The 24,313-nt window shown below is 45.3% G+C and overlaps 1 protein-coding gene across 1 annotated transcript in view; it reads right to left on the reverse strand.

Annotated features, from left to right (window-relative positions):
* Window positions 1-23,645, reverse strand: part of LOC137504774 (piggyBac transposable element-derived protein 4-like) — a 49,852-nt gene extending 26,207 nt beyond the window's left edge. The window contains exons 1-2 of the mRNA XM_068233362.1: window positions 23,303-23,645; window positions 21,773-23,017 (exon numbers count right to left, since the gene is read on the reverse strand). Of these exons, the coding sequence (XP_068089463.1) occupies window positions 21,773-23,017; window positions 23,303-23,645 (1,588 nt within the window). The remainder of the gene's footprint in view (window positions 1-21,772; window positions 23,018-23,302) is intronic.
* Window positions 23,646-24,313: the final 668 nt, after the last annotated feature.

The following is a 24,313-nucleotide window of genomic DNA, read 5'->3' on the forward strand; positions in this document are numbered from 1 at the left end:
ATTAATGCAAATGTAGCAAAATATTTATTATACCATAGTAGCAAAAACACAACATTTCGGCCAAGAGGCCTTTCTCAAGTGTTACAGAGTAGGATAAAAAGTGACATATAAATCAATTTACACACATAAAACACAACCCAAGGGAGGCGGGCAGTAGCTTAAAGAACTAGAGGCCATATAAAGAGACAGTATTACAAAAAAAAAATTCAAATTAAATTCGTCATTTAATCCATTAGGGGCTAAAGTACTTAGCCTATCAATCCATCTATGTTCACATTTCAGTAGGGTAGCACTGTATATCCCACAATACTGCATCCACCTCTGACATGTTTTCCATCTTGATCTTTTGTCTATCCCACAATGCTGCCCATCTCTGACATATCTACCACCATGATTATCTTTAATTCTTCAACACAATGCTGCTGCTGCACACATTCATCTCTGACATCATGACATGTCATCAATCCATCATGGTAGCCATGATGCCAGTCAGAGGCCCCTTATTGCCAGCCTTTATATTACCCCAGTAGTCACTGCACACTGGCTGCCCTGGGCCCCAGCGCCACCACAGTATGTCATTATGACAGTGGCAATATCTAAATGAATTTAACCACTTCTCTACCCTGGGGATTTCCCCCTTAAAAAACAGAGCAATTTTCTACATTTCACACTCCTCCCATTCATTAGACAATAACTTTATCACTACATATCACACATTAATGATCTATACCTTGTTTTTTTCGCCACCAATTATGCTTTCTTTGGGTGGTACTTTTTTCTAAGAATTATATTATTTTGTATGCAATTTAAAGGGAATAAGTGGTAAAAAGTAAATTAAAAAAAAACATCATTTCTCAGTTTTCAGTCACTATAGTTTAAAAATAAAAGGTGCTTGTAACGATTGTGGAACTTTCCCCGTGATCAGCGCACAACGCGTGCGCTGACACGGCGGAAATCCTCCACAAGCGTATAATTTGCAGGAACCCAGCAAAAGGTGCTACGCACCCGTAGAGGGAAAATTCCTGTCGGCAGATGGCGCTGGGGAGTGCAGAGGAACCAATCCTCTGTACCTCCACAAATGCCAGACAGGAATTGTACAAAACGCAGAACGCAATCGCAAGAGAGGCGATTGCGAATGAGAATGAGCAAAGGGACAGGTTGTATGTGTGTGTGTCAATCCAGTCGCCACCCCGCAACCGCACACACACAACAGCAGATATGAAATAGGAACGCGATCGCGAGAGGTGCGATCGCCAGACGAGACACAAGGCAGGTCAGAACAGAATACGAGGTTAGCAAAGGCACAGCAAATAATACAATGAGGAGATACGGAAAATAACAAATGCTAGCTAACCGCGAACACCGCACTCATTCGCAACAGTGCACGCGGTTATGCGCGGTCTCCACGTGATAAGCACAATAGAGACAAGCACGCCTAACTAACCATTAACAGACAAACATGAAACAGAGGACGCGAGCGCTTGCTTAACGGTTACCTCACCGAGCCTCCAGCAAGCGTAGCAGACAGACACACGAAAACAGGGACAAGCGAGAGATAGGATCCACAGCACTAGCGAAAAGTGGCTAGCGCGATCCAAGTACAGAGTAGCAGAACAGAAGGATCCCCAGCGCCAGCGAAAAGTGGCCAGGGCGATCCCAGAAGACAGAACAGAAGGATCCCCAGCGCTAGCGAAAAGTAGCTAGCGCGATCCCAGGAGACAGAACAGAAGGATCCCCAGCGCTAGCAAAAAGTAGCTAGTGCGATCCCAGGAGACAGAACAGAAGAGATAGCTGGTAGCAACCGCTGCACCAGCTATACTCCAAGAACAGAGATCAGAACCATTTCCTGTCAACCACCATAGGGACAGGACAATGGCAAACAGTCAAAAGGCTGGCTGCCTGCACAGGCAGCTGAGCAAATCATCACAGTACCCCCCCCCCCCTCCAGGGTCGAATTCCAGACGACCCTCAAAACTGCTATTAGCAACAGAATCAAACTGAAGACTCATGAAGGTCGGGGTAGCCCGACAAGGTCCAATTCCAGAGTCAGTCCACCCGAAACCGACCTCATCGGAAACAGAAGCCACCGAAACATGCCCATCAGTACTACCAGTCTCAGTATAACACCCATCAGGACTGTGACTGCCAGAGAAGAAGCCATCGACACCCTCCAGACAATACCCACCACCTTCCAAGGAGCGTCCGAAAATACCAAACCTGCCACAATACCTGTTCGAAGTGTCCCTTACAACACAAAAGCCACCGTTGATCTTATCCAGGGGACCAAGCAAAATTTCTCCCGGAATCTCCCAGAACTTTTTGAAGCTCCACAGAGATCCCAAGAGGGCAGAACAATCACCAGGCTCACATGGAGAATTACCAAGAACCCCCATGGAACCAATGACAATTCCGGATTCAGAATTACGAGGACACCCATCAAGATCAAGACTTTCAGGGATCACTTCTGGGCATGCAAGCAGGCAGGCTAAATCAGAGCATGTCTCCACCGAGGAAGCATCTGAGTACGCTGGTAACCGAGGCACACTTGGGCTTTCTGGGTCACAGAGCACACTGGGGTACACCAGCACAGGAGAAACCTCAGGACATGTCGGGGAACTGCCAACCTCAGAGTCCGGCACGAGGAAACCAAAACCAGGACTGGGCAGAGAATCATCACGAGCAATGGTCTCAAGCACTGGACTTTCAAAAGAAGACTCAGATTCAAATTCGGAAATTTCTGTGACTGCAATATCATCATTGACTACACATGACTGAAGCTCCACCAGAGCTGAAAAGGTAGCCAGCAAGGCAGCAATGCCTACGGAAGAGGGCAACACCTCAGAAGGACTTGGGGGACAGGAGACATCTCCTACAAGTTCTGCACCCTTTGGGAGGAACTCGGAGACCTCCAGAACATCAAACAAGACCTCAGGAACATAATTTTTCAAGTTTTCTAGGAAGGATTCTGAACTATCCATGTTACAGGGCAAAACTGGAACTTTATTTTGTGGACAGGGCAGATGTCCCAGGAATGGTTCCACCATAACCTGAGACTGGATCTCATCATCATGATGGGAATGTACAGGTATATTTACTGGAACACACACTGACTCCCTAACTTCATTCTCACTGTACCCAGAATTCTGTGTGGCAGTCAAACTAGCTTGTAACTCCAAAACTGCAGAAAAACAAGTAAAAATAGCAGCAATACCTAGACGAGCCTCTAGGGGCAGGGCAGGAGATATTGTACAAGGCAATGTTGACTCATCCAGAGTACAGGGTGGAGAGTCAAAACTTCCCTCAGAGCAAGAAAGGGACTCACAAATGTCAGTGTGATTGGACATCATATTGTTATTCATGGTACAGGGCAGGTTCAGAGAAAGCGTCTCTGAATAAGGCAAAGAGGGTTCAGCATCAGATTCGCAAAACCGAAGCGCTGTCTCACTCTTAGATTTGGCTAACAATGTCAAATCCGAGGAATCAGAACGCAAAACCTGCGAATCAAAATTCACTTTAGGTTGTGAAACTGACGCTTCTATAGCGCAAACCTCCGCGATCTGCGGAGCAGACTGCAAGGCATCTAGGACCGAAACGCTGGAGCAACTGTCCCCAGGCAACGGGCCCTTACAGGTGTGAACAGGGTGAGACAGAGACTCATCTGCAGAAGAAATAGTGACATCAACAGGACAAACTTTATTAGGCATATTAAATTTACTTTTGACGCTGCATAGTCGAGAACTTTTCCCCATAGCAGGGTCACAGACGGAAGATCTCAAAGATCTGTTTCTAAATGACAAAGGATCCCACACATCCTTGAGGAAACCGGCAGACTCATGCCGATCACAATCTGCAGGAACATCCGAGAAACAGGTATCAGATCGCACAGATTCAAACTGCACACTGTCAGGAGCGAATCCTTCAGGATTCGCACAGGCATCAACCACAGCGGCACACTCATTCATTTCAGATTGCACAAAGTCAAGACTCACATGCTTTACCCCAGAAAGGCAGGAACAATCATCCGACAACGATGTCTCTTTATTGGAATCAATTGGTTGGTGTGTGTGCAACTCATCCAAAATCGTTTGCCATACATAGATCACCAGATCCACATCATCCTTGTCACATTTATCGGAATCAATCAGAAGGTACATAGAGTCAAGACAAGCATTCAAGACATCTTCGCTTTTTGCGATGTAAAAATTGCAAAAGGCTTTCCAATCAAAATCGAATTCCTCCAGCAAGGCCCCAACATCCCAGGAAGCAAATGGGGGTTCAAACAGGCCAGTATCCAGATAATCTCCATAGGGTTGGAGTTCAGGAACAAGAACAGATTTTTTAACTGCTTTAATGTAGTGTGCGATCCTACCTATAGTAGGATCCACATAAGCTTTGGATTGGGGCAAAAAAGCCGGAGACAGAACAACATCATTACAAACATCAATAGGAAGTGTTTTATTCCGATGCTTGCGTTTTTTAGTTTTTCTCTTTTTCGCCACTTTGCATGTCTGCTGTTTAAAACCTGAAGTGGCAACAGACACATTGAACTGATTGTCATACTGAAAGGTTTTGCATGGAAGGGAAAGATCAGCTGACTTATCAGCAGCTACACACTCAATCAGAGCAGGTGGTAACCCAGGCAGTTTAAACCAGTGAGAGAATATCACTGCAAGCAACTGATACAGATTACCATTCCAAGAATTGATTTTTAACAGATTATATGCCCAGGTGAACAAATCGTCTTTTAAGAGCACATAGGCAAACTGAAGAGCCGACGTGGACGGATCAGAAATCTGAAAGGTGGGATTCAGGCAAAACCTCACACATTCAGAAAGAAATTCCTTGGTCTCTAAATTAAGCCTTTTAAAGCTCTTAAAGACACAGGACCCAAACTCGACAAAATCGTACAAATCGGAATTTCCGTCTACACTGGGGTTTTGGGTTGGGCTGTTCATACTGTAACGATTGTGGAACTTTCCCCGTGATCAGCGCACAACGCGTGCGCTGACACGGCGGAAATCCTCCACAAGCGTATAATTTGCAGGAACCCATCAAAAGGTGCTACGCACCCGTAGAGGGAAAATTCCTGTCGGCAGATGGCGCTGGGGAGTGCAGAGGAACCAATCCTCTGTACCTCCACAAATGCCAGACAGGAATTGTACAAAACGCAGAACGCAATCGCAAGAGAGGCGATTGCGAATGAGAATGAGCAAAGGGACAGGTTGTATGTGTGTGTGTCAATCCAGTCGCCACCCCGCAACCGCACACACACAACAGCAGATATGAAATAGGAACGCAATCGCGAGAGGTGCGATCGCCAGACGAGACACAAGGCAGATCAGAACAGAATACGAGGTTAGCAAAGGCACAGCAAATAATACAATGAGGAGATACGGAAAATAACAAATGCTAGCTAACCGCGAACACCGCACTCATTCGCAACAGTGCACGCGGTTATGCGCGGTCTCCACGTGATAAGCACAATAGAGACAAGCACGCCTAACTAACTATTAACAGACAAACATGAAACAGAGGACGCGAGCGCTTGCTTAACGGTTACCTCACCGAGCCTCCAGCAAGCGTAGCAGACAGACACACGAAAACAGGGACAAGCAGAACAGAAGGATCCCCAGCGCCAGCGAAAAGTGGCCAGGGCGATCCCAGAAGACAGAACAGAAGGATCCCCAGCGCTAGCGAAAAGTAGCTAGCGCGATCCCAGGAGACAGAACAGAAGGATCCCCAGCGCTAGCAAAAAGTAGCTAGTGCGATCCCAGGAGACAGAACAGAAGAGATAGCTGGTAGCAACCGCTGCACCAGCTATACTCCAAGAACAGAGATCAGAACCATTTCCTGTCAACCACCATAGGGACAGAACAATGGCAAACAGGCAAGACAAGACAGAACAGGCAATACAGATAATACAATCCTAACAGCACTAGGGAAATCTGCCTAGCGCAGATTTAGGAATTACTCTAAGCTGATGTTCAAACAGAGAGCAAGGCTGACACCCCACCAGGAGTGTTACATAGGACGAAATCCTTATGAACAGCCAAGCATTGTGGGAAAGACATAGTACTTATAGTACACGCCTCCAATGAATGTGGCCAGGCAATTTGCATGACAACGTATGCAAATTCCTCTGCAAGCACAAGCTGCAAAACTGACAGAAGCTCTTCTTTCCAGAGTCCTGCAGCATGCAAACCTACACAATGGTCAAAAGGCTGGCTGCCTGCACAGGCAGCTGAGCAAATCATCACAGTGCTACTGTAAATTAAACCCACACATTTTATTTGCACATTTGTCCTGGTTATTACAACATTTAAAATTACGATCCTAGTACAATGTACGGCGACAATTATTTAGAAATAAAGATGCACATTCATTTTTTGTCAATTTTTTTGTTTTTGTTTTGTATTACCCCCCCCCCCCCCAGTTAGCCATATGTGCTCTTACATATTGCCCCCCTCCCCCATAGTTGGTCAGATGTGCCTTTGTAACTCCTCTACCCCCACAGCTAGCCAGATGTGCCTTTGTCCCCCCCCCCACCAGCCAGATGTGCCCCCCCCCCCCAAAGTTGGCTAGATGTGGCTCCTAGCCTCCCACCCCCCATGGATAGCCAGGTCTTTGCCCTGTTATCTCCCTCCCACCATCATGGATAGCCAGTGGGTGTGCTGCTGCGATACATACTTACGGAATAAATGGCACCGAAGCGCCACACTCGCGTTTGTAGCAGCCATTTTCTTTGATCTGTGCTCTGCAACTTCTTCCTCCTGATTGGAGGAATGCTGTGCTGGGGTTTGTGAAGAGGGTAAAAAAGAAAAAAAAAGAAAAAAGGATTGTCTACCCACACCACCTAGTGGCAGACAGTACAATAGTAGCCAATAAAGAAAATTCATGAATTAAAGTACATGACAATATCAATTATATTAAATTAATATGTAAGGAGAACAGAGGCGCCAGCAGAATAAAATATATCTAAAAACTTCAAAATTCCTCTGGAGGCGGTGGTGGGCTCATCTCCCCGAAGCAGACATGATACTGTCGGTTTTAGTACAAACAAATTTATTTATATACTCCAACATACAGCGAAACGCGTTTCGCGGGTATATTCTGGATTCTTCAGGCAATAACGAACAGGAGTACACACAGTGCAGTCTTAAGGTCACGATAAGTGCCTCTGTGACCTTAAAGGGAACCTTAACTGAGAGGGATATGGATGTTTCCTTTTAAACAATACCAGTTGCCTGTTAGTCCTGCTGATCTCTTTATCTGAAGTAGTGGCTGAATCACACACCTGAAACAAGCATGCAGCTAATCCAGTCTGACTTCAGTCAGAGCCCCTGATCTGCATGCATGTTCAGGGGCTGTGGCTAAAAGTATTAGAGACACAGGATCAGCAGGAGAGTCAGGCAACTGGTATTATTTTATAAGGAAAAATCCATATCCTCCTCAGTTTAGGTTCCCTTTAAGACTGCACCGTGTGTACTCCTGTCCACCACCGCCTCCCGAGGAATTTTAAAAGTTTTTAGATATATTTTATTCTGCTGGCGCCTCTGTTCTCCTTACAATATCAGCATCCACGCCTGGTGGAGGGGTTGAATTCCCTTTCTTCTCCTAATCTACAGAGAGCGAAATCGTAATCCTGAGTGAGGACAGGCCTAATCTCCTCACCTGCCTACACGGTGGTTGCCTAATTGGTAACCCTGACTTGTGAGTATATCTATCATATACTTTTCCATTTACCCATCACCCAACTTACTACACTATATTGGGCTCTCGGTGTCCCTTCTTTTTCTTTTATATTAAATAAATATACAAGTTTGAATTACTAGCAGGGAAGGTGCACAATCAGACTCAAATGTCTTTTTTTCCCTGTATAATTAATGTCAATTAATGTAAATAAATCAGGGGGGGCAAAGAGGCGGAACTATACAGGTGTGAGGTAAAATCATTTCACTTCACCTCAGGAATTTTCACCTCAGGATTTTCTCCAAGAGACAGAGACAGAGTGAAGCGGCAGCAGGGGTCGTATGTGTGGTCTGTAAAGCCTCTTTTTTTAATCGATTGAACATATTTCGTTAGAGGAGATTGTGAGCTTTCTAATGATATATAACGTGGGGGTTGTGGCGGCGGGAAGGCGGAAATTCGTTGCGGTTTTCAGTGAGGTCAATTTGTCTATGGGGATTTGCAGTGGGTCCCCTAAAGTAGATTAGCTCCTAGATCGCTAGGTGCAATTCCCTACCCCCTTTCACAGCAGAGATGGGCGCAGGGAAGCATTGTAAAGAGAACTCTCACGTAATCTTGTTCCTGCGGCGGCGATCGGGCTCCCCTCCATTCAGTACCGCTGTCAGCCTCATTATGCCAAATGGCTTGGTTCCCGGCTTGATGACGTCATCAAGCCGAGACCCGATCCATTCTGCACACAGAGGCCGTCAGCAGTACTGAATGGAGGGGAGCCCGCCGCAGGAACAAGATTAGGTGAGAGTTCTACTTTGTAATCCTCCATGCTGTCCGATCGCAGCATGGAGGGAGACATAATTACAGGGGATCGGGCGGGGGGTGGGGAGAAATCAGACACCTGGGAGGGGATCCCGCAGTGTAGTTAGAGGGAGGGGGTTGATGAGCCCAGGAGTGTGCTAGCACGCGCGCTGTGCTCATTTAAAGGGGGGAACTTATATTCACGTCGTTTGGCTTTCAGGAGCCACTTGCAACGACGTGAACATACTGTAAGTAGGATGGTAAGTGGTTAGGAACACCCACAGTCATGACTAGATGTGGGGGGCCCCGGTGACCACCCGGTTTAGGTTTTTTTCACAGGCTTAGTGATCAAGACACAGATAAGCCTGCCTCTGTGTAATGTTTACAAACAACATGGCTGCTGTCATTGTATCACAGGAAGAAATAATTATTTTCTATTAAAGCTGTTTGCAGCTATATTTGCTGTGTAAACTATCTAAACTTTAAATAAAATATGTAGACAAGTTACTTGTTATAGTTAGTTTTTCATCTCGGATCCGCTTTAAGTCCATGGTTGGCTGTTAAAGTGAATGTTTACTGTTTTTAAAAACAAAAAGTCAGATACTCACCTAAGGAGAGGGAAGGCTCGGTCCTAATGAGCCTTCCCTCTCTTCTCCCGGTGCCCGGTCCCGCGCAGGATCCCCCGTGGCAGTATTCGACCAGTTCGGTCAAATATTGCCACTTCCGCATGCCTTCGGGAGCTTTCGGAAGGCTTCGGGAGCACTCGGGCTCCCGATGACGCGGCCGCTCCATACTACGCATGCGCGAGCGCCCTCTATGATGCGCTCGCGCGTACGTAGTATGGAGCGGCCCGTCTTCGGAAGCCCGAGTGCTCCCGAAGACCTCCGAAGTCCCTGCGGCGGCGGACGCGAACGGGGGAGGCAGCGCAGCACCGAGGGCACCGGGAGAGGAGAGGGAAGGCTCATTAGGACCGAGCCTTCCCTCTCCTTAGGTGAGTATCTGACTTTTTGTTTTTAGAAACGGTACCCATTGGCTTTAAGGATATAATCATCCCAGCATTTCTGAGAAAACAGGAGGTGACTACAACCAAACAATCAGAGACTTACAAATGTATTACATGGTGAAACGGTTCTGTATGAATTGATTTATGATCAATCATTTTTATTCATTATTTTGGATTACATTTAATCAGATCAGTGAATAGGTCTTAAAGGGACGCTTAACCACTTTCCCCACTGCTACAGTATATCTACGTCAGCTGTGGCACCCTCCAAGCCACAGCCACGTAGATATACTGACCTTCTTGCAGCCCTGCTGTGCACGGTCGGGTGCGCTGCAGAGCGCACCCTCCGGCACTGTCAGCTGCATTACTAATTGGTGGAAGGGAACATGTTCCCTTTTGGCCAATTAGTATACCCTCCTCCCATGAATGATCGCTGCAGTAGTGAACTGCAGCGATCCTTCATTTGTCCCTCTCGGCGCAGAAATAGTTAATAAAATGCACAAGCAAGCAGCCACACTCACCTACCTCGGTCCTGCGACGAGCCTGAAGCCTGATCCTCCGATCACCGCTCTGAAGTCAGCCGCATATTGCCGGAAACCCGGGTCCCGGCTTGATGACGTCATCAAGCCGGGACCCGGGTTACCGGCAATATGCGGCTGGCTGCAGAGCGGTGATCGGAGGATCAGGCTTCAGGATCGTCGCAGGACCGAGGTAGGTGAGTGTGGCTGCTTGCTTGTGCATTTTTATTAACTATTTCTGCACGGAGGGGGCTGCCTGGGGGGGGGGGGAGGGGGGATCTGGCTATGGATTCTTGGGGGGAGGGGGGGAAATGCAATGGGGGGTATAAAAAGTTACTGGGGGACATATTATTAACAAAGGGGAGGGGGGTTACAAATTTTGCACATCTGGGCACCTGGGGGGGCCCATAATGTAATACTGGGGGCACATTTGGCTATAATGGGGGGCAGCACTAATCCTGGGGGTACATCTGGCTATAATGGGGTAATCCTGATCCCGGGGAAACATCTGGCTATAAAGAGGGGCACTATTCCTGGGGGTGCATCTGTCAATCTATTCTAGGGGTGGCAAACACAGGGGACTCATCTGGCTATGCTGGGGGGGGCTGATATTAGGGACACATCTGGCTGTATGGGGGGGGGGGTTGATACTGGGGACACTTCTGGATATCTATACTGGGGCGACTTTAACTGGTGGCACCGTTTTTATGTCAATCGCAATTTTTATTTTTAAACAGAAATTGATCAAAATTGAGAAATAATGAATTTTTTTATTTTTCCCCCCTTTTTCCCATTAAAATGCATAGAGGGGAACATTTTATTTGGGACCAAATACCCCCCAATGAAAGCTTAGTTTGTCTTGAAAAAAACGATATATAGATCATTTAAGTGGCACGAGTACAGGTGAAGTTATTGGTGATTAAACAGGGACACCGCAAAAGCGTCAAAACTGCTCTGGTCAATAAGGGGAAAACAAGGTCTGGATGCGAAGTGGTTAAGTCTGAAAACAAAAATCAATTTTATTCACCTGGGGCTTCTACCAGCCCCCTGCAGCCATCCTGTGCCCTCGCAGTCTCGATCGGATCCTCCTGTCCCCCGTCACCAGCTACTTTCGTTTTCGGCGAAAGGCTCGACAGGCTTGGCCATGCGTCTACTTCTTCACATTCCTATCCGCAATAGCAGCTATGAGGGAGCTATTGCGGACAGGAACGCATTGAAGCAGACACATGGCCAGGCCTGTCGGGCCTGTCGCCAAAAACGAAAGTAGCTGGCGTCAAGGACAGGAGGATCCGATCAAGACTGTGAGGGCACAGGATGGCTGCTGGAAGTTTTAAACAGGGAATCCCTCTCCCCTACATTTACCACAGAGATAGCAACAAATATTGACGTTAATCTCGGGGGGCTATAGCGCGGCGGTGTGGGGACACAGAGGCATGTCAGGAGGCAGAGAACATGCCTCTGTGTTCCATCTGCTCTCCATGGAACCTCCTCGGGTTCTCTTTAAGAAGCTGTAAAATCCCATGCTTTATTTTCTCAGTGCAATTTACCAGGGCTGTGGAGTCGAAGTCGGAGGAATTTTGGGTGCCTGGAGTCGGAGTTGGGAAAAAATGCACCGACTCCGACTCCTAATGAATTTGTAACTGTAATTAAAATAGAAAATATGATAAAATGTTCTATTTCTCAGATAATAGTCATTAAAAATAATGTATATATACAGTAATAGCTGTGCTTAGTCCACAAAAATGAAATAAACCAATCAAAATTAGTTACTTGTGCTGCTTCAATAAAGCAGTCTCCGTATTTTTAAGGTCAGATATACATATCTGATTGTAAATGTATATATGATGTGTACACAGGAATCTCTTATATATACTAAATAACATCTATGCTGTAAGAATAAAGCCTGATGTGTAGCTGTGTCACTAATAGAGATGGTCAATGAGATGGAAATAATTCTGCATTGATGCTGGTTTATGCAAATGTATGCGCTCTCTTTGCTCATGAAATCAAATAATTTGATATGTTGTTAAAATTTGGTTTGGTGCCTATGAATTAAAGGGTACCTGAGGCGAATTAAAAGAAAAGCTTTATACATACCTAGGGCTTCCTCCAGCCCCCTTCAGGCTAATCAATCCCTCGCTGTCCTCCTCCACCACCCGGATCTTCTGCTATGAGTCCTGGTAATTCAGCCAGTCAGAGCAGTCTGGCTACGTGCCGCTTCCACAGCCAGGAGTGTTCTGCACCTGCACAATAGTGCTGCACAGGTGTAGTATGCTCCCGGCGGCAGAGTGTGTGCATGCACACTACACCAGACTGGCTCAAGTACCTGGACTTATAGCAGAAGATGCAGGTGGCGGAGGACAGCGAGGGACTGATTAGCCTGAAGGGGGCTGGAGGAAGCCCCAGGTATGTATAAAACTTTAATTACATCTGTCTCAGGTTTACTTTGTTACACAGTAGTACTATACTCTACATATGCTCTCCTCACAGAGCTGCAGGGAATCCACTGAGAATGTTGTGCACATTGAACACAGAGGTGTTGTCTGTCACCCATAAACCTGGTTCAGATTGTACATGAAGAATGTGTAATAGAGGATGAATCTCTTCATTCCCCTGCAGAGTACCTGCACATCACTCTTACATGTACCCACAGTTACATTGCCTAGGGCCTGATAGATGTTCTTTGTTCCGGTCTGTACCTTTTACAAGTACTCTTACCAAGGACTAGTTTTAGTCTAAAGGGGATAAATATAGTAGTCTACATATCCTTCTCAATTCTGTTGTCTTGTAAAATTCCTAAGCGTTGGCAGTTAAGAGATGAATTTCATGTTACATACTGCTAATCAACAAAATTGTAATATGCAAATTAGAGGAGTCGGAGTCGAGGAGTCGGAGTCATTGGATTTTTGGACCGACTCCACAGCCCTGCAATTTACACATACATTCTAAACCAGGCATTAGATTACCTAAAAACACTATAGGAATGTGGGTATGCTTGAATACTCAAAAGCAGTATGCTTTAGTTATTATGACTCTGTTAAACACCTTTTTGTACTGCAGCTTTGGTATGCATGGAGAACACATGAGTGTATGAAGTGCATAAAACCGCTATGCTGTACAGTATAAAGAAAAAGTATGTGAGTATGGATTTCTGCAGGGCTGTGGAGTTGGTACAAAAATCCACCGACTCAGACCCCTCATTTGAGGATTCCACCGACTCCGACTCCTCTAATTTGCATATTACAATCTTGTTGATTGAAAGTATGTAACATGAAGTTCGTCTCTTAACTGCCAACGCTTAGGAATTTTAAAAGACAACTGAAGTAAGAAGGATATGTAGACTGCCATATTTATTCCTTTTAGACTAAAACTAGTCCTTGGTAAGAGTACTTGTAAAAGGTACAAACCGGAACAAAGAACATCTATCAGGCCCTAGGCAATGTAACTGTGGGTACATGTAAGAATGATGTGTATGTACTCTGCAGGGGAATGAGGAGATTTTTCCTGTATTACACATTCTTCATGCACAATCTGAACATGGATCAGGCCCTAGGCAATGTGACTGTGGGTACATGTAACAGTGATGTGCAGGTACTCTGCAGGAGAATGAGGCGATTGTTCCTCTTACACATTCTTCATGCACAATCTGAAACAGGTTTATGGGTGATAGACAACACCTCTGTGTTCAATGTGCACAACATTCTCAGTGGATTCCCTGCAGCTCTGTGGAGAGTGCATATGTAGAGTATAGTAGTTCTGTGTAACAAAGTAAACCTAAAACAGATTAAATTAAAGTTTGATACATACCTGGGGCTTCCTCCAGCCCCCTTAAAGCTAATCAGTCCCTTGCTGTCCTCCTCCGCCACCTGGATCTTCTGCCAAGAGTCAAGGTATTTAAGCCAGTCGGGCGTAGTGCGCATACACACACTCCGCCGCCGGGAGCATACTAAACCTGCGCCGCACTATTGCGCAGGTGCAGAATGTTCCTGTCTGTGAGAGCGGCACGCGGCCAGACTGCGCTGACTGGCTGAATCATAGCAGAAGATCCAGGTGGCGGAGGAGGACAGCGAGGGACTGACGTGTAACATGAGCGTTGCCCGACTAATCACAATGTGGCTGCCATCCAAGTCATCACTGCCACTATGGTACCCCCACCTCTGATGTCAGCCTCACATGACCACGCTCAGGGTGGTTGCAGTAAACACACCCACTTTTGGCATCACTCCTTAGCTGCCAATCGACGCTGGAAAAAAAAGTAAACAAAGCTGCCACGTGGTGTGCTCGGTCAACAGACCAAGCAAAACACCACCCTATAGACAGTTACTCGGTGTGCAATCTCACACGTGGTGAACGTGAAGCTTTGAGATCATTGCATGATAATTCCTCCATCGTGATCCGTCCAGCAGACAAGGGGGGGAGCAGTGGTAGTGATAGATGCTGCTATGTATGAGGACAAGATATGTTGGCATTTAGCTGATGGAGAGGTTTATGAATGTATTGATCATGACCCTGTGCTACTGATTCGTGATAAATTGATGGTTTATTAAACTCAGCATTGCAGAAAGGTATCATTGATGCTGCTTTGTTCAAATTTCTGAGGGAGGGAGGATTTCCCCAATACTCAACAATATATATCCTCCCAAAGATTCACAAGAGGCTGCACAGGCCTCCAGGTAGGCCTATTGTTTCTGGTATTGGTTTGATTTTTGTACCTATAGCTCGCTTCCTGGATGGTCTGTTGCAGCCTCTCGTTCAATCAGTACCCTTGTACATTCGGGACACTTCGATGTTCTTAGAGAAGCTCATGCACTGGAATTGACGGGTGGGAATCTGTTACTTGTCACCATGGATGTGGAAAGCCTCTACACATCCATCCCTCATGATGGAGGTGTAGAGGCTATTGGACTGGTTTGTTATGACCAGATTGGATGGTCCAATGAACAGAGACATTTTATCGTTCAACTATTGGAAGTGGTATTGAGATTTATTTGCAGGAAAGTTCTACATGCAGAGACAAGGGATCCTCTGCTAACTTGTATATGGTGCTCTATGAGGAGGCCTTTGTGTACAATCACGTCTATTTCCACCAGCACATTTTGTGCTGGTGGAGATTTATAGATGATATTTTTTGCATTTGGAGGGGGCCGCATTCGGCCCTTATGAATTTTGTCTCCCAATTACATCTGTTATGTCCCTATATCAAACTCACTGTGCACAGTGATGATGGGAGTATTCCGTTTTTGGATACCTTGGTTACTCGAGGATGGTTGTAATTTCACTGATTTGTATGTTAAGGGTACGGACCGTAATTCGGACCTACATTATAAGAGCTTCCCTCCCAAAAGTACCAGGGATAGCATACCCTTGAGCCAACTCTCTAGGGTTTCTACCATAATCAGTAATGCATCAGTGAGAGAAGAGTGGAAAAATGAGATGAAGAAAAAATTCAGAGCATGTGGTTACCCAGAAAACACATTTGAAACTCAGAGGAAACAAAGACCTCGTACTCAATCAGCTCGCATTCCATTTGTTTCAACTTACAGTGCATGTAGTGAGTCCATCTCAAGGTCGATTCGTCTGCATTGGCATTTATTGAGAGATGGCCTCCCTGTGATCCCCGAGTTCAGATACCTGCCCATCATGTCCTTTAAGTGGGCACCTACTGTCCGTGACATAGTCAATAGGGGTGGGGGTGGCCCCCCTGATGGCAGGGGAGCTGGCATGTTTCCTTGTCTCTCCTGCCACATGTGTGGTCATGTGATCAGGGTGGACACCTATCACCCTTCATTAGATACATCCTTTAAGATAAGAAGCAAATTCAGTTGCGACTCGAGATATGTTGTATACATGTTAACGTGTCCTTGTGGTCTTGCCTATATAGGTAAGACCACACAAAGTCTTAAAGAGAATCTGTATTGTTAAAATCGCACAAAAGTAAACATACCAGTGCGTTAGGGGACATCTCTTATTACCCTCTGACACAATTTCGCCGCTCCTCGCCGCATTAAAAGTGGTTAAAAACAGTTTTAAAAAGTTTGTTTATAAACAAACAAAATGGCCACCAAAACAGGAAGTAGGTTGATATACAGTATGTCCACACATAGAAAATACATTCATACACAAGCAGGCTGTATACAGCCTTCCTTTTGAATCTCAAGAGATTATTTGTGTGTTTCTTTCCCCCTGTTCTCATGCACTGAAGTTTCAGGCTGCTCTTTTCTTCCTGCAAACAGCTTTGCCCTTGTCTGTAATTCTTCAGTATGTGAAAGCCCAGCCAGCTCAGAGGACGATTTATCCAGCTTGTAAAAGATAAGAGAGAAGAGAGAAGCTGCTCTAATCCTAAATAACAGACAGGCAGTGTGCGTAGACAGGCCTGGAAGGGGGAGTTCATAGCAGAACCACAACACTGAAGAACTTGGCAGCCTTCCAGACACAGGCCGACAAGTCTGACAGGGGAAAGATACATTGATTTATTACAGAGACTGTGATAGTAGAAAGTGCTGCAGTAAGCCAGAACAGATTAGAATAGCTTTTGGAACTTGTAGGATGATAAAAAACAGGATGCAATTTTTGTTACGGAGTCTCTTTAAGGATCGTTTTTCTTCACACAAATCCAATATTCGTAATCCGGAGAGCACGCTTTCTGTGGCAGAACACTTCCATATGTGTAGACACTCGGTGTCGCAACTGAGGGTAACTGCAATTAATGGGGTACCTGTGCAGAGCCGGGACAAGGTCCTCCAGCACCCAAGGCTGAGACACCAAAGTGCGCCCCTCCATCCCTGCCACCCCAGCCATCACACACTGATTGCTATTAGACTAAGAGGAGCCACAGGGCCCACAACCTCCCCAACACCTTAATATCTAGTTATCTGGCTTGCAGTCACTGCCATGTATCCCCTTTTCATATTTCTTTCTGCTTCAAACACAATTAGGAATGACAGCTGAATGAATTTTGCGCCCCCTCCTACACTGCGCCCTGAGGCTGGAGCCTCTCCAGCCTATGCCTCGGCCCGCCCCTGTACCTGTGACTTTGAAGGGGGGCAGTAGAGATCAGGCCTTGTTAAGAAAAGAATCCTTTTGGATTAGGAGGTTGGGGACATTGGCCTCAATTCACCAGAGGAGAGTAAAGGTGCATAGACACATCAGACTATAGTCTTTGGAAAATATAAGATCACAGACCAATCTTACCACCCTTCTGTTCTGTCCTTCTGTTTTCCCCATGTGTCCGCCTCAGTCCTCCTCTATGCCCCTTTGTTTCCTCCTGTGTCCTCTATCCCCATTGTGTCCTTCTGTGTCCCCCATGTGTCCGCCTCTGTCCTCCTCTATGCCCCTTTGTTTCCTCCTGTGTCCTCCTCTATCCCCATTGTGTCCTTCTGTGTCCCCCATGTGTCTGCCTCTGTCCTCCTCTATGCCCCTTTGTTTCCTCCTGTGTCCTCCTCTATCCTCATTGTGTCCTTCTGTTTCCCCCATGTGTCTGCCTCTGTCCTCCTTTATGCCCCTTTGTTTCCTCCTGTGTCCTCCTCTATCCCCATTGTGTCCTTCTGTTTCCCCATGTGTCCGCCTCTGTCCTCCTCTATGCCCCTTTGTTTCCTCCTGTGTCCTCCTCTATCCCCATTGTGTCCTTCTGTTTCCCCCATGTGTCCGCCTCTGTCCTCCTCTATGCCCCTTTGTTTCCTCCTGTGTCCTCCTCTATCCCCATCGTGTCCTTCTGTTTCCCCCATGTGTCCGCCTCTGTCCTCCTCTATGCCCCTTTGCTTCCTCCTGTATCTTCCTCTATCCCAATTGTGTCCTTCTGTGTCCCCCATGTGTCCGCCTCTGTCCTCCTTTATGCCCCTTTGTTTCCTCCTGTGTCCTCCTCTATTCCCATTGTGTCCTTCTGTGCCCGCCTCTGTCCTCCTCTATGCCCCTTTGTTTCCTTCTGTGTCCTCCTTTGCATGGGCACAGTACAGGGAGTCCCCGACATTGCGGCGGGTTGGAGGTGCGTATTGGCAGACAGACATTCACAAGTCAGGAACTCCCTGCAATTGGACCATAAGACGCAGTGACTTTTTCCCCCCACTTTTGGGGTAGAAAAAGTGAGTCTTATAGTCCATAAAATTCAGTAATTCTTTGTATGGTATTAGTTTAAGCAGACCATGATTGTCTATTGTTGTGACTTAGATGAAGATCAGATCACATTTTATGACCAATTTGTGCAGAAATCCATATAATTCCAAAGGGTTCACATACTATTTCTTGCTACTGTAAGTGTGGAAAAGTCCATGTAATCCAAGCCTGAAGAACAGTAATAAGCAATGTCACTGTATTCACATTACAACTGGGTGCCAGAAACACCTTTCTTTCGAAAGCATGATGAACTCTGCTATTATTTTTACTCTTATGATAAATAGTGGATAAGAGTAGCTAAATTTGAGAGACTTAATCTGTGGCTTCTCAGATCACCTTTTCTTGTTCTTGCCGCAATGTGGTGATAATACTTAGGCTCCACACGGCTGTTTTCATAACACACTAGCATGTGGTCTCAATGGCATCTTGCCTAAAATACAAAAAACATTTTTGCGGTTGCACAAGACTAATGTCAAAAGGCCAGAGAAATGATATTAAATCCTCCACACATTCTCCATATACTTTCAGCGCCACTTCTGTGCAATGCGTGACTCAAGAGTGTTAAAAGATATCTAAGATATACAAGGATGTGATCCTTTGCAGAGCTTAGAATTATTCTGTGTATAACATGCACACTTTGATTAATATTTCCCTGTCTTGTACAGAGCAACATAAAATGCATATCCTGCCAGTAGTAGTCACACCACCATATGAATACTAATCACTAATTCACACAAAAGCAAGTTTAAAATGACCATGCACAGCTTGCGCATTTCATTTGCTCGTACATTCCCTGTGATACTGCTAGAGAAGTTCCTCAATTTTAAAATATTTTTTAACTGGTTCAGCCTCACAGCTATTTTCACCTTAAAGAGGAGATGTTAGGTATAAGGTCTCAGAGAAAATAAACACATATATCAGTAGCTAAATATAGGCTGTACTTACATTACATATGCATTTCACTGTCCACGTTTGGATTTCACAGAATTTTTATATAGTATTTGCAGAGAATGATGCTCCTGACAGCTCATGGCAGGCTCCATGTTTGTCTGTCTCCTATGAAGCCAAATGTGTCGTCATGTCCTCCCTGCTTCCTGATCACAGAAAAGCTCGTACTGAATAACACTAGTGTGCAGTGAATATTAATTAGCCATGTGACTAGGAACAATAGCGGACTCCTGCAGTGTACTCTGCCGGGAGATTTATCAGTGCTGTGCACTGGACTGAGTTACATGCTATTGTTACTTGACCCTGTAACTTCTCATTAGCAGCCGAGGGGAGAGCCCCAGAATGCTTTGCAGTATGGTATGCGGCTTGCGTCTTCTTAAGAGTTTGGGAATAACAGCTTTGCTGATAAGCACACATCAAATGTAAGAGAGATTTTTATCTTCAGTAATGCCTTTTTGGCGTCCTTCTAAACTAGAGGTTTAAATTAGCTTTTGTAGCCTGACAGTTACTCTTTAAGGACTGAAGCAATTTTCCCCTGTCAGCGCTGCTCTCATTCATTCGCTAATAGCTTTATCACTACTCATCACACATAAATTATTTAGATCTTGTTTTTTTCACCACAAATTTGGCTTTTGGGGGGTGACATTTGTTTTTAGTAACTACTAAAATGTCTATGTATTTTAAAGAGAAAAACGAGGGAAAAAATGAAAAAATACACTATTTCTCCAATTCCAGCCTCTATAGTTTTAAAATGAACAATGCTACTGAACATTTTACCCACACATTTTATCTGCCTATTTGTCGTGGTTATCACAAGATTTAAATTATGTCCCTAGTACATAGTATGGTGACAATATGTTATTTGGAAATAAAGGTGCATTTTTTCTATGTTGTGTTTTTTGTTTTCTCATTGCACACTACCAATGATTACAAGCCTTTATTTGAAAAAAAAAAAACAGTAATACATCCTCATGACATACATATTTAAAAAGCTGAGTCCCTAAGGTAACTATTTAAGTATTCACTTTTCAATTCTGTCACTTTTGGTGTTTTTTACAAGTGTATTAGTTTGGTGCAGAGTATATGAAAATAACAATTGCATTGCTTTTCATTTCATTTGCTGCTAAAACAAAACCACATCACATATGCCTAATCTCTCAAAGACCCCAAATACTATTCTCTTGCTTGTCCCGGTGAAAATGATACCCTATACACATAATCAGATAGCTTCTTGGCCACGCAATACTCTGTTAACCATGAGCAGCACTAATGCAATTTTCAAGGCCATTTTTTGCAACAAAAGTAATACAGTCATTCTTTGTTCGCAAAGCCCCTGGAGTGTCAGAACATTTGAAACAGGTCACAAATGTCACCATTCTGAAAACTAGAGACCCAGGCCTACTGAGATACACATATTTTGAAACAATTGGACTTCTGCGGTTTTGCTAAAATTGAATCATAACTTGGAAAATGGTATTTTTTTACATCTTTTTTCACTTTGGCACAAAAAAAACAAACACTTGACATAGTTTTTGTCTCTCAAAGACCCCAAATACTATTCTCTTGCTTGTCCCGGTGAAAATGATACCCTATACACATAATCAGATAGCTTCTTGGCCACGCAATACTCTGTTAACCATGAGCAGCACTAATGCAATTTTCAAGGCCATTTTTTCCAACAAAAGTAGTACAGTCATTCTTTGTTCGTAAAGCCCCTGGAGTGTCAGAACATTTGAAACAGGTCACAAATGTCACCATTCTGAAAACTAGAGACCCAGGCCTACTGAGATACACATATTTTGAAACAATTGGACTTCTGCGGTTTTGCTAAAATTGAATCATAACTTGGAAAATGATATTTTTTACATCTTTTTTTCACTTTGGCACTATAAAAAAATCTGATGACTTAGGCCTCAGTCCTAAAACACACCAAAATGTATTCTACAGCTCATCACGGTTAAAATGATACAACATATGCCTTACTTAGTAACAAATGGTTGTGTGCAGCAATCAATTATACCCAATGTGCACTATTTTTTTGCACTAATATGTTGCAGAGCTATTGTTTGTTTGCATATTCCCAGGAGAGATTGGAATCAAACAAAGACCGCACATGACACCATCATAGAAGGCTAACAACCAGGGCTATTCATCAGTAGGTATTTTGTGAGCTACCTTCTCAAAGGAACACTGCAAAAGGAATTTTCACATTGCCCTGGTTATAACAAATCCAAAATGTGGCTAATTTGAATATATCACTTCTCTTTACAGTGATAACAAATACATTGGAACTTACCATTGGATGTCTTGCAGAATTAGAGAAAAGCCAGAGGCCATAAGTCAGGGGTCAAGCAGATCCAAGAGTCAGAAGATGGGAGCAGCAGGGTCCAAAGTTCAATTTTGAACTTACTTTGTGTTTTCTTTTTCCTCAAAAAATTCCGTTTCCGCCAACACCCCAAAAACATAGGGGTATGCCAAATGTGAGCTCCTTTGAGGGTCTGTAAGTTACATGAATATATATAGGAAGGGGGAAAATGCCAGTCAAATATGTCCAGGTAAAAAAAAAAAAACTCACAAAAAAAGAGAGAAACAAAAACACAAAAAAAAGGAAAAAAAATAAGTTAGTAATCTGCAAGTGTGTGGTATGCCCTAAAGCACTTAATAACACACAGTGCTGGGGCTGAGGGGCAATCTGGGCAAAAATACCGTGACTCACACCGTCTCTTGTGTTTCACACACACTCTGCATCTTCTCAGGGGGGCTTTTTTCACTTCATTGGGGGGAATTAGTTCAGGGAAATGTCTCTCCCTCAGTCTAATTGAGTTCTCCAAATGGATAGGATCCTGTTGTGCAATTTGGCCAGGGGAATACATTAGGGACTTGTGGACTTGAATCTGGAACTCAAGAAAGGTCATCTGTTGGCTTGTTGGTGTTGTGGTGGTTTTTAGATAGACCACAAATGCATTGTGCATGGTCATCTGCAACAAGAAGAATGTTATTTTTTTGTACCATGCTTTCCTTCTTCTTCTTAATAAATAAGGCGCCAAGACTTGGTCTGCTAAGTCCACTGCTCCCATATTTTTATTGTAGGCGACTATGGCCTCTGGCTTTGTACGTTGTTCCGTTCTGGATGTGGCAAGAACTGTGGCCTCAGTATGGATGGTGGATAGCATCATCACCTCCCGCTTGTCGTGGAACTTTAATGCCAGGAGCTCTTCAGATCTGAGTGCGTAGGACTCTCCTCTGCATAGTTTTTTATTTACTACCTGTGGGGGGAGGCCTTTACGGTTTGCTCTCACCGTCCCACATGCGCCAGTCTGGACTGAGAAGAGGAACTTGAACAGTGGCACACTTGTATAAAAGTTGTCCAAGTAGACGTGGTAGCCTTGGTGGAGAAGTGGATTCAGTAGGTCCACCACTATTTTGCCACTGGTGCTAATGTACTCAGGGCACCCAGCTGGCTGCATAATGGAGTCTTTGCCTTCATAAATTTTAAAAGTGAAGGTATAGCCAGTGCCACTCTCGCATGCCCTATAAATTTTCACCCCACATCTTGCCCTCTTGCTTGGGATGTACTGTTTCATGGAAAGTCTCCCATGAAACGGTTCCAGGGATTCGTCCACAGCTATTTCCCGGTGTGGGGTATATACATCCATGAACACTGCACTTAGGTGGGTCAACAGGGGTCTTAATTTAAACAGTCTGTCATGGTCAGGGTCGGTATGATTCACACTTTGCGTGTTGTCATTTAGGTGAAAAAACTTTGACAACAGCTCAAAACGCTGCCTGCGCATTATTGCTGGATAGAGGGGTGCATTATGATAAAGGTCCCTGGACCAGTACATTTTTATCTGGGGCTTTGGGGTGATGCTCATGCTGAGCGTGAGGCCTACATAAGCCTTCATTTCAGGCACGTTGGTGGGGTGCCATTTTCTGGTGATATAGTTGGTGGGGTGGTCAGCTAAAAATTGTAGAGCAAATAAATTAGTTTGCTCTACTAAATGCTCCCACATTGCCTCTGTCATGAAAAGCTGGAAAATGTCAATTGGTGCCTGATTGACAATGGGCACTGACACACCAGCGGTGGCTGTGAAGGGTGGGATGTTGGGCGCAGCATAATTAGGGGGTTCCCAGGTGCCATTTAACATATGAAGCGGTACCTCCTGCCTGCGAGGTACCTGTGGCTGCCTACCCTGTCTGCGCCTAGCTCCCCCTGGCGCACTGCTGCTAGCAGCAGCGGGGTTGCCCACGGAGCCCTCTGCTGGGTTGCCCACGGAGCCCTCTGCTGGGTTGCCCACGGAGCCCGATGCTGGGTCGCCCACGGAGCCCGATGCTGGGTCGCCCACGGAGCCCGATGCTGGGTCGCCCACGGAGTCCCCTGCTGTGGACAGTCCTGATGGTCCCTCATCAGCGGACTCAGGACTTGGGTCCCTCCTTAAGCGGCGTGATGGCGGCCCTTCGGACTCTGAAGATTCAGATCCTGAACCAGAGCTGGACGGAGGGAGCCAATCACTACCTGACTCATCCTCGCTGCTGCTCTGCTGGAGGATGGCAGCTGCCTCCACCACAGAATAGAGCCTCCTCGCCATTATTTAGAAAGGGATAGATAAAGATGAAAAATATAAAGCGATAGAAAGATTTTTTTTTTAAAGTGACAGTTTTTTTTAAAGGTTTTTTTTTGGGGGGGGGGGGGGGGGCTGTAGAGGGGGGTTGTAGAGGGGGTAGAGAGGGGGGGGAGGACAGTAGAGTATAGATAGTAACAGATAGGAAGAAAAAGATCACAATAGATCAGTGATCAATAGATCTGTAGGGAATAAATGGCCAAGGAGAGGGAGAATCAGGGATTCTGGGCAGTTATGGGGTTAAAAATTCAGGGATGGGGGGCAAATTTTATTAAAAGAAAGTCCTACCAGTTTATCTGTCAGTCTGTCTCTCAGCTCCTGTCACCACAGAACAGTGATTGATCTGTGTGACAGGAGCTGAGAGACAGAGAGAGGGAAATGTTTTATTTACAAACATTATTAAGAATTCACATTGTTACTGGATGTAACTATGTGAATTCTTTACTTCCTTTGCTCTGATTGGCTCAGAGGAGCGCTGGCTCCTCTTCACCAGACAGATCGGCTTGTCAGTCGCCGGGCACGAGCACGCACAGCGCGCACCACGCGACCATGCGTGCGCACACGCGGAAGTGCGCCTGGACGCGGACTCTCGTCCAGATAGACTTCAGCTGCCGCTGCCTGGACGAGCTTGCTCG

This window comes from Hyperolius riggenbachi, chromosome 4 (genome assembly GCF_040937935.1).
Source record: "Hyperolius riggenbachi isolate aHypRig1 chromosome 4, aHypRig1.pri, whole genome shotgun sequence".
NCBI classification, from domain to species: Eukaryota; Metazoa; Chordata; class Amphibia; order Anura; family Hyperoliidae; genus Hyperolius; species Hyperolius riggenbachi.